The 11,434-nt window shown below is 50.2% G+C and overlaps 1 protein-coding gene across 3 annotated transcripts in view; it reads right to left on the bottom strand.

Moving 5' to 3' along the window:
* Positions 1-11,434, bottom strand: part of LOC111077039 (protocadherin-like wing polarity protein stan) — a 45,064-nt gene that overhangs the window by 12,260 nt on the left and 21,370 nt on the right. For all 3 annotated transcript variants that reach the window (XM_022371156.2, XM_022371158.2, XM_022371157.2), the window contains exon 3: positions 239-1,978. In XM_022371156.2, the coding sequence (XP_022226848.2) occupies positions 239-1,763 (1,525 nt within the window). In that variant the 5' untranslated portion in view covers positions 1,764-1,978. The remainder of the gene's footprint in view (positions 1-238; positions 1,979-11,434) is intronic.

The raw sequence follows: 11,434 nt of genomic DNA, 5'->3' as shown, positions 1-11,434 counted from the left end.
AGAATCGAAAATGATGCCAAAATATGCATTTTGCAACTTTTCCCTCAGCCATAATTTTTACGCGTCTTAATTTGATTATTGATCTGCTTTTGTTGTTATTAGTGGTGATAGTTCCGCTGATAGGCAGAAAAGTGATCGAAAGCTAAAAGTATTCGATAGGACTCAACTATCTGCCACCACTAGTCCCCGAAAATTAAACTACACGCTTCCTCGCGCTATTCGCTTTCCTGTCACTTACCCGTCACTGTTTCGATTCCGTACTCGATCTCCGCATTCTTGCCAATGTCCTGATCCGTGGCTCGCAGCGTAATGACTGTGGAGCCCACTGTGGCGCCTTCCCGAATGCTCGCCTCGAACTGTTCCGCCTCGAAGGTGGGACTGTGATCGTTGCAGTCGAGGACATTCACCTGGAGCGTGGTGGTGCCGGACCGGGGCGGGAAGCTGTCGTCGGTGGCCACCACACGGAAGTAGTGGACATCCATGAGCTCGCGATCGAGGCTGGCCGACGTGGTGACCACTCCCGTGCGCGAGTCCACCTTGAAGAGCGACTGCGAGCGCGAGTCCAGCAGCGAGACCATGGAGTAGACCACCGGCGAGTCCTCGGGGTCGCGGGCACGCACCGTGGTGACCGCTGCTCCGGACGCCTGCTCCTCGAGCACCGCTGCCACGTATAGGGCCTGCTCGAAGTAGGGCGACTGGTTGCGCAGCTCGCGACGCACCCGCTTGGCGATGTCCGTGTCGTTGAACTCCTGGTGGTGGTAGACGATCTTCAGGCGGTGGTCGGAGTCCACGATGTCGTTGCGGTTGCAGCGGATGTTGAAGGTGATGCTGACCTTCCACATGGACTCGAGGATGCAGACGTCACGGCTGGCCACCAGGTCCCGGTTCTGGTGCTCAATGGCGAACCGCTCGTCGTTCACGTCGAGGAAATTCACTTTGCAGAACTGGCACACGGTCCTCGGCAGGAAGGCGTTCAGGCTGTTGATGAACTGCGACTTGCGCAGACAGATCTGGTTCCACTTGTCCGTCGTGTGGATGGCGTAGGACGCGTACGTCTCCGATATCCACTGCTTGGCGTCGGAGATGCGTCGATGGAGGGCCGGCTGCAGGTGCAGCGGATCGGACGAGGGCAGCCCGCGTCGCTTGCGGCTAAGGATGCGGTGGCGCATCTCGTTCTCGAAACTGTCGCCAAAGATGAGATCGCCCGCCCGGAACTCGGTGCTGTTCTGGCTGTAGGCCTGCTCCAGCTGGTTGCCATCAAGCAGCTGGACCTGCGGCGTGGAGCGTCTGCGGCGGCGCTTGGAGTAGCCCGTGTTGTCCTCCTCCTCGTAGTGGTGGTGGTGCAGCTCCTGCTCGACGCGCCTGTCCTCGTTGCAGCTGTGCCCCGAAATGAATATCCTCACCGGCAGACTGTAGTAGTCGATGCTGCGCAGACGGTTCGACGTGGAGTCCACGTAGAAGGTGAACAGGCTGGGGTAGTAGATGCCGTCGCACTTGAGCGACTTCCGCAGCTGGATCTGCCCATCCTTGTGGCTCACCGTGACTAGATGGTGCACAAAGTTGGCCGACTTGTGCGCGTTGATCTTGTAGTGCCGCTCCGAGCCCAGCTTGTACACGGAGGCGTTGAAGATGACCGTCCCCGGCGGGGCGTCCTCGTGCACCACGATCAGATACCCCTCGGACAGATGGTGGACGGCCAGCTGGAGCAGCGCCAGCAGCCCCAGCCCCACTCTCCAGCACCAGCAACTGTCCCACGTTTGCATTGCTCCGACCACGACACTCGGATGATGCTGTCGGTGTCTGTGGTCGATGTCTGCCTGTGGCGTGTCTGAAGGAGACTCGCTCCTCCTGCCCTCGTGCGGGCGGGGCGAGTGTGTGTGTGTGTGGCAAGTGTAAGCCAACAAACCACAGTGCAATCAAAGCTCCTATTCAATTATCATCGGTGGGCGAGATGCGAGCTGCGGGCATGGCCATCTGTCTGTAAAGAAATCAGAATTTGTGGAGTGAGTGCGTGAAAATTCGTGAACATTTTGAAAGTCTAATGATATCCTCTTCTTGCCAAGTGAAGCACAGTGGAGAAGGAGAAGCCCGTGCCCTGCTTCTGCTCATGTTTTGACAGTTTTAATGCTTTTGCCTTTGCCTTTGCCTTTGACTTAATTAAAAACTCTTCATGTCGCTTGCCTTTCACAAAATATGCACCACAGCCACAGCCCAGCGGGAAATATGTTTTTAAATTAAATTTAAATTTTTTCTCCGCCAGGAAACTCTAAGCTGTCGAGTGCTTTCCGTATTAGCTAGATAAAACGAAATTTAATCCTTTGAGGGCTCTCATTTTGTGTTTTATTTTCTTGTCCAAAATGAAATATACGGCTTAATCAGACAACGGCCATGACAGGCAGGGTGCAGGGTGCAGGGTGTAGGGTGTAGAGTGCAGGGCAGCCAACAAAATGCGACAATGTGATACTGAGCAGAGCTCGGATGACGCTTCCCGTCAGCACACCGTTGGCCAGTTGAAAATTTAATGAAATTCGATTTTATGGCCATTAGGAATGCATTTTGGGTTCGTTAATTAACTAAAGCCAGTCACGGGGCACCCACCCAGCCCACACAGCTAACAGCTAGCAATGCCAGGCTGCCGAAAGGGTGGCCTAAACAGGTGAATGGACCCCGGAGGTGGCTTGGGGGGTTGGGGTCAGGGGACGTGCTCAAATTCCATTACGAATTCCAGCTGCAACTAAACTGTTTGTCACATTCTGCTTCATTCGGATGCAGATAATTCGCACGTTCGCCCAATGAAAGACACGTTTCACCAATTGCCTTTCCAAAGGGGCGGAGGGTCGGCCTGGGAGTCCTGTCAAATATTGCGCATACGCAGTGTAGAATTGGAATGGCTCCATGGGCACAGACATCTGAGTAACCCTGCTGCTGTGATCACATCCGGATACCAGAATGATCAGTGGTTGACAGAGGGGGGAGAGAGAACTCCCCTTTATTGTTTTTGGGGAGAAAGTCGGAAGACTTCTTCAGTTGCAGCAATTACATGTCGTGGCAGTCGCTTAACTTTCTGTTAATTGCAGTGTTAAAATGTTTAATTAAAATTTCAGCTTGGCCGCGCTCGCGCCAGACGTGTGCCAGACCTGAAGGCACACCCAGGCCCACGGCTGGCGGGGCTGCGGGTCGGTTATTGTTTCGCCATGCGGCATAGTGCACACCGACACTCCATTCTCACCTGGGGCCGCGGCAGACGCTTTTCATGGTTCGTCAAGCCTGAAACAGGCGCGCCACTGCTGCTACTCGTGCTACTGCTGCTGCCGGCAAACATGAAATTATTAAATTCTCACACGTTGCAGGCAACAATTGGAAAACAAAGAGCAAAACAGACCCGAGTTTAGTTTTTGAGGGGAGGGTTGCTCGCATGCTTTTCCCGGATTTTCCCCACACTTGCCAACTAATTAATAAATGTCATCTGCTGGGGTTGCTGCAGTTCAGTTCTGGCAGTGTTTTCCGGCATAATTTAGTCGGAAATGCCAATTAAAATGCGTCAAAGTGTCGCTGGGCAATTACAAGTTTTCATTTTTAGTTGGTTCTACGAGTTTTGACGCCCTCGCAGTTTCCCCAGCAATCAGGATATGCGATATGAATACCTCAGGTAGTAGGGCTTCGAAATGGGACTGTGGACTGCCACTGCCCCACTGGGTGGAGCGGGAAGCCAGGCAAACAATTCCCACACGCTCCCACAGGTAACACGGCACCAGACATGGAATCGCGGGGCAGCTCCTTGGAAGAAGGGTTGCCGTTGCTGTTTCCCCATAAACATTCGCATTTAACGAGACAGTTTTCCGCCCCAAAACAGAGGCGGTAGAAGCAGCAGCAGCAGCTGGAAACTTTTTTAAGTAGCAACATTCTGAGGAGGTGTACCTGAAATAATATCCAAGCCCAAAGTTCTCCCATTCCGCCGGATACCTTTCGACTTTTTGTCCTTTCGTCTTTTGCTGCTCACAAAGAGAAGTGCCAACAGAGAGGCAGAAGGAAGAGGGAGGACACGAAACGTGTCAACTTTAAGCCTGATGGAAATTTATCACAGTCCGCCTCCCACCAACAACTGCGGCTTGACAGGGCGTGGGCGTGTCAGCAACAGCGGCTGCAGCTCTACAACGCTAATGAGAAGCCCCAGGTAAGAGAGAGCAGAGCAAAAGCAGCGCAGCGCAGCGCAGAAAACTTTGCTTGTTGTTTGATGCTAATGAAAATTGATCAACATTAGTGGAAAAATGGAACTGTGTGCGCCCGCTCCGTAGCTAAGGACGCTTGGGCAGGATTTTAATTGAATTTCAAACATAATGAGAATCAAAAGACAAACTGCCTCACTGCCTTACTGGCTGACTGGCTGACTGCCTGAGACTGAGTGATTTCCCTTTTGGGGCATATTAATATTATTGCTTGTTTTGTTTTAATGAAGTGACAGATATCCGAGGCATGCCACGCGGCACGGCACTGACTCACTGTCTTCTGTCTGAAAATTACCATAAATTGGCGGCGAGCACAAGGACCTGCGTGCCTGGCAAGTATTAGCCGATACCAGGGACATGAAATGCAATAAAATTCATTGTCTGCCACGGGACACGGGACACGAGACACGAGACTTGCGGACTTGCGTGCCGGAAATGCGCCTGCCTCCGGTCTAGACACAATAAGGAAAACTAAATGAAAAGCAAGTGGAAAAACAAGCAGACGGAGAGCAAACACCTACAGAGATGTAATTGTGTGTGTTTCATGTGTGTTGTGTGTATGTTGAGCACTTAACTGCATTAAGGCCAAATTATTTGAGCCCGACACCAGCCATTGCGGCATACCCTGCGTATGCGTAATGTGTGCAACATTCTTGGGGGCTTTCTTGTGGCATACTTTAAATGGCAAAACACGCGCCAGACTGAGCCCAGGATGATGGTACATATGTATATTTTTGGGACACCTTTCGGGAAATTAATTTCCACTTGCTTGGGCATCAATTAAATTTCTCAGACAGCAGCAGAGAAAGAAAACTCATTTGAAAAGCTCTTTGTTGTGCATGCAAAATGCAATCGAGGGCAACAAAAGGAAGCTGAACTGCCGATGCAACAATGCGTCGTGGCAGTGGGGGAAGCACAGAAAGAGAGAGAGAGAGGGATAAAGAACAGGACAAAAAGCTTCCACAACAACAGAAAAACATAGAAAACATACAGATGGAGGATAACGGAATGCCAAAGGAATCGCAAGCAGAAAAGTTGTATATCCTTTGTTGTTTCCTTTGTTGTTGGACTCTTGCTGAAGGCAGACATGCAGACAAGCAACAAGCTGAGCAAACACCCAACCACCCACCCACCCACACACACACACACACACAGACATAGAGTGGAAGAGGGCTGCTGGTGGGATGCGGTGTGCAATGCAATTGAGCTTAAACGATAACATTGTCCAAAGGAATGCATATGGAACGCTTTGGAAAAAGGAGCAAGGAATAATGGTTGGAGACACGAAAGGATGCCGCACAGCAGCAGGGGGGAGGGGGCTTATACTGACTTGCAACATGGCGTACAAATTAAAAGTGTGCCAGCGGCAAGCCAGGCAAACTGTAACCGGAAGTGCAGTGGAGAGGCGAAATCGGAGACTGTCGGATAGAAATAAATTAAGAACATTGTAAATGCCATGACAAGGACTCGGCAGGACTCGGCAAGACTCGAATCCAAATGCAAATCAGAGACTTTCCCCGCCAGCGATCTGCTTGCGCTCCATTAGCGCATATCGCGTGGAGCGGTGAGGGATTTATGTGCTCCTGCCAGGCAGAAGCAGCAGCAGCAGCCACTCGACATTTCCACTTAATTGTGGTGCTGCATAGAAAACTAAACAAAGTTCTCCCACTCGCCTGACACAAAATCAATGCACGGAGTATCCCCGATTCGCTCGAGTTGTTCGCTTCCTTTCTTCCATCCTTCCTTCCTTCCATGCTTCCCAAATTGCTTAATTAATGTGGGAAGAATTTGTTGAATTAGCGCAAAAGTTCAAGCTCGTCAGCTCAAGTTTCCACAAGGAAAGTTCGAGGCTAGGAAATGGGAGAGCGAGAACCGAACCCACTGCAGCTTTAAGAATCTGTGGCACTCTCCTTAAGCATACATGATGCATGCATACCCTACCCTAGTACGAGTAGTGCATTGATGGCAAAGTTTTAAGTAGATGTCATCGCTGTAGGGAGTGTCGTGGACTGCCAGCCCATCCCACCATCCACCCATACTCGCATTAATTGCACCATCCAGATGACAGCAGCTGGAGCAACAGCAAAGGACAAACCGCACGGCTGCCAGGAGCAGGAGCCACGGGGATCAGGAGATGACAAACGTAAAATGCGTAAATGAAATGAGGGCATGAATAAGGGAAACAGCTAAAGAGTAGCTGCTAAAATGGGATTTTCTAGAGATTTATATATATATATACATACATACTGCTGCACATTCATTCCTATCCTATTCCTATTCCCATTCCATTCCATTCTATTCCAACTTCTGTGTGAGGTTGAGGAGGCATCCTATGGATCTAAGTGCGTTGCAGTTTAACTTTTGCCGTCAAGTTAATTCAAATGCAGCGGGGGTGGGAGTGGGAGTGCGCCATGGAATGGGAATGGGGGCAGAACACTTAGTGGAAATCTCATGACAAATGTTGATGCCAGAAGTGGCTGCGAGGTGGGCAGGAGGCAAGAGAAACTGTTGACAAGCTTTTGCTTTACTCGCTTTTCTCGGATATTCTTTTGTGGCATTGTCATCATCGCGCTGCTGCTGCTGCTGCTGCTGCTGCTGCTGCTACTGCACTGTTTTGCAATTAAGTTTTTGTGTTTTGCGGCTCGCACATATCGCTCACAGCGAGAGACTCTCATCAGTGGCACAGTGGAGAGAGAGTGGAGAGTGTTGGTAGGTGGAAGAGACAGCGAACATATGGCAACGCTTAATCAGGAAAACAATGGCTGCCTGCACCCCACCGCTACCCGCTACCCTGCCGGAAATGTGAAGCCACTGTATGAAGTTCCGGGCTCTGCTCTTCATGCTTTTAGCACATTTAGCCACCAACTCTGTCCCTGACTCGACTCTGTCTCTGACTCGACTCTGTCTCTGACTCGACTCTGTCTCTGACTATGTGCGTCCTCTCCCTGAGCCGTGAGCCCTGATAAGTTGCCCCACTTTGGCTGCCTTTGGCTCGAACGGCAGTCAGGCGCAAATCGCATTGAATTTATTTTTATAGTGTTGTAAAGTTGATTATGTTAATGCGATTTAATTCGTCGCATTCGCATTCGACTTTGGGTTTTATGGCAAATTTATGCAGTCCTGCCTCAGCCTCTGCCTATGAAATATGGCCAGTGATTTATCCTCTCGAAGCCAGCCAGAGAGCAAGCAAGAGCGATTTAAGTAAATTGAAAAAAAAGGGAGCATCAGAGCTGCAAAGGATAATCGAGAATCCTGTCAAATGGGTGGAAGGACGAAGTGCTATCAATGGATTGTCTGGCGCATCATTCGGATGCGATGCACATGCACAGCTCGGTGGGGAAACCGGAGGCAGCTACAGAGTGAGTGTAAGCGGATAGAATGGGGTCCTGGTCCTGCCATCAGCCATCAGCTATCAGCTCAGCTAATGACTAAGACAAACAAGGAGCATCAAAGCTCTAAATGCGATTTTACTGCTGCAGAAGGGTAATAGGATACACGAGACACAAGACAACAACGAGAAGGAGCAGATAATAGAGGAGACTTTTGGTGGGTGTGGGAAGTGAAGGTGGGTGTGGGAGTGCGAGTGTGGAAGTGAAAATGGGTCAGGAGAGGATAACAACGACTTTTCCACTATCAATATGTAATGGCCTTTTGCCTGAGCAATCTTCGCCTGATCCATTAATCGAAGGGACAAGCCCGTTGCATGGCTTCAACTGTAAGTGGAATTACTGCAGCTGCCACTAAGAGTCAAATCCAGGGGGAGAGAGAGAGGGAGAGAGACGAGTAGATGCACAGATACAGAGGCAGAGGCAGGTTACGATTACTATTCTACTATTACTAGAGACAACGCCTAATTAGCATCAATGACAAATAATTTGCAGGCAATCAAACGGGCAGAGACAGAGGCATACAACAGGCAGCATATGCCACAGAGTGTGTCCAGTAATTAGCCCAGAGCCACTCTGAAATCAGTTTCATTTCCATTTCCATTGCAATTGTTGACTCCGATTAAACCAAACACGCAGCACAGGCCCAAGCACAGGCATTGCATTGCTAGACAAACGACATTCGGCATCTAATGTCATAGGACAAACAGAACTTCTGCCAGAAGGGTTCCAGTCCCTTCGACCAAGGATGTATTCTGTATGCAGATGTTGTGTGAGGCATTGGCTGGGACTTGGGGTGAGGTAAGCCAAACTTGGTCAACTTGGTCTGGTTTAACTTGTTTTTGGCATTTCTTGTGTGGCATTTGAATGTATCCTTGCACCGCACCTGCACCTTTGCCTGTCCCTGGATTGGTTAAGTAAAAAGTCGCAGAACATGGAGCAAATACATACATAAGTGTATGAAATGGATCTTAAATCCAAGCTTTATCCAAAGCACACGCAATCATATCCTTTCAAGAATAATCTTCTGCAGACGAACGCCCCAACGGGCATGCCCCTGCAGCACACAGAGAGAGTGGTTGGGGTGCGGAGGAGGATGGGTTGATAGAGTTGATTACGCAGAAAGTCGTAAGCATAAATAAACACACAGTTGGCATATGAATTGCCGAGCTAGCAGAGATAGCAGCAGTAGGAGCAGCAGCAGCAGAGTCTCCGCATTACACAAACTTTATGAGAGTGAAGAGCCTCTTGCCTCCTACCTCCTGCCTCCTGCCTCTTACTGCCTCTTGCCACCTCTTCTACGGGCACGAGTGTACTGCGATGGAAGTTACAACTTGTAGTGCATGCTTTTGTGCGTTTGGTACAGGACAGGACAGAGAGAGGTGGGGAATGAGCGAAGTGTAGTGGAGTAGAGCAGGGAGAGCAACGCAACCCCTTGAGGCTTTATTAATGCAAAGTGGCTGGCTGCCACTTGAACCTCTCCACGTACATGTAGATGAAGAGCAGGCGGCGTGTGCAATGAGTGAGTTCTCCCGATTCCATTTTTACCGCCAGCAGTCCGCCCGTTTGGCTGACTGCAGCAACGGTAGTTTAGCTGCTAATCAGCATTGACAGTTTGCTCAAAACTTTGTCAAGGAGTCCAACTCCTTGGCCAAGTCATCTCCGGGAGGGGGTGGCAGCAGCAGCAGGAGCAGCAGCTGGCTGGTCCCCAACTGTTTTAATGGGAGCAGCAATCGGCATTCTGGACGCTCGAGATGTCATCCCTTTAATCAGGATTAAGTGCAGGGCCATCGTGGCAGCAAAAGTTAAGGGATAAGGGATAAAGGATAAAGGGCGAGGGATAAAGGATACACAGGGCCTACAGGCGCTGAGCAACAGTGAAATGGATTTTTATTGTTTTCCCGCGTCGACAAACAAATTGGAAAAGTAAATAAAACAAAGGCAGCGCGAAACAGGCGGCTGGCAGGAAGGATGGCAGCAAAGGATGCTATGGCTCCGGCTCCGGCTCTGGAAGGTGTTGTCGCCCGGCACAAAGGACATAATGAATACGCTTAACTTTTAAGTCACGCTGTGCGAGATAGCTTGAGCGGAATAATGGCGCGAATAACGATGCTGACAAACAACAGGGACCACGGGGACAACGGGGAATGGGCAAGGGGAAGCAGGACACAGCAACGACACCACAACGCGGATAGCTTTCCCATAAAGCAGCCACAGTTGCCACACCCACACCCCATCCACCCCCCACCGCCCTGCAGCTGTGTGTTGGCATTAATGTAAATGAGACTCATTGAAATGTCAATATGACTCTCAATGCCTCAATGGGGCATGCGCTCAAACCAGACTGCGCAATTAAACCCCACGATGATGGGGCTAGCTACACTCCATCCTACGGTATCCCCTATCCCCACCCCGCCCAACCATCCATGCCCTATGCCACCCAATAACTCCCCTTCCCCATCTACCGCCTCCTGCCATCAATGGAAAAGCGAGAAGTGCCGAGCCGAACCTTAAATCAATTGCCATATGGAGTGGTTCCGGGCGGGAGGTGGCTGGTGGTTGGTGGTTGGGGTGGCAGGCTAAGAGTGGCCAAAAACTCATTAAACCCTTACGCGCTGCTGCCGCAAATGAGTCATCGACAAATACTCTCTCTCTCTCTCTATCGCAGGCACACACACACACACACACACACACACACACAGTGAGCACTGGCTAAGGGAAACCCCAGCCCCACCGACGCACAGTCGCACATATGCAATTTCCATATCAGCGGAATCGCTGAACGAAGAATCAACGAGTAATTTCAGACGTCAACAAATTGAACTTTGACTCCGTGACTCCGTTGGCTCTGGTGCCATGAGAAGCAACCTGTGAAGCAATTTCATTCCATTTACTATTGGATTGTTGATCGTTTATTCTACGCGTATATAGGTACATGTAAATATTTGTAATTGCTTAACCCCTTTCAACCGCTCACCACACACACAAAGGAGCCAGCAATCGCAGGATGTACAAAGTATTCGACAGTAATTGTCGACAGCTTTAGTGATCAAATCAAATCAAATCAAATCTGCATGGCTCATGGCTCACAGCTCTGATTAGTTTTCTCTTTGCCGAATATTCATTTGAGGCTACATAAAAAAACAAGGACACTGATAGTCAGCAAAGGATTCCCGCAAATTGGTTTTCCATTCGTATGCACTCCACTGTACACACACACACACACAGGTATACAGAGATGTGGTGACAGGGAGAGGGGAAAACTAGTCGTAAGCTGTTCTAGCAGCCCACCTGACCGACAGACAGGTTGCAGGTAGCAGAGAGCTCTGCTGCCACACTTTCCGATCTCGTCTTCGCTTTCTGTGCCTGTTCCTCTTGGTCGGAGAAATGTCAACGCTGCCAAAAATGTTCACGAATTTGTTGGCAAATGCAATCATTTTGTTACGTGGTTTTATTACAGCGGTTGTTGTCCCCCCACCACCCCCCACCAATAGCATTCCATCTGCTGCATCCCTAGCCATCTGGTCCGCCCGCTGCAAAGCCAATAACATGAAAATGCTCGTTTATAGATGCCATGCCACGCCACGCCATGCCACAGCATGCCATTCCATCCAGCGCAGCGCAGTGCACTGTGGTGTAGCGGGGCGTATACGTAACCGTGTGCAAATATTGTCTCAATTTGGAGCTGTTCTACGTAGTACTCGTACTCGCACTCGTACACTTGCTTGCCTCCGTTAAAGGGCAAATAGAGCCTGGGTGTTGCGAGCTGGGAGCCTGCGAGCCTGCCAGCCTGGGTGGAGTTCAGTTGAGTTGCAAGTGCAG

This window comes from Drosophila obscura, unplaced genomic scaffold, assembly GCF_018151105.1.
Source record: "Drosophila obscura isolate BZ-5 IFL unplaced genomic scaffold, ASM1815110v1 contig_30, whole genome shotgun sequence".
NCBI classification, from domain to species: domain Eukaryota; kingdom Metazoa; phylum Arthropoda; class Insecta; order Diptera; family Drosophilidae; genus Drosophila; species Drosophila obscura.
This window is presented reverse-complemented; position numbering and strand designations above follow the sequence as displayed.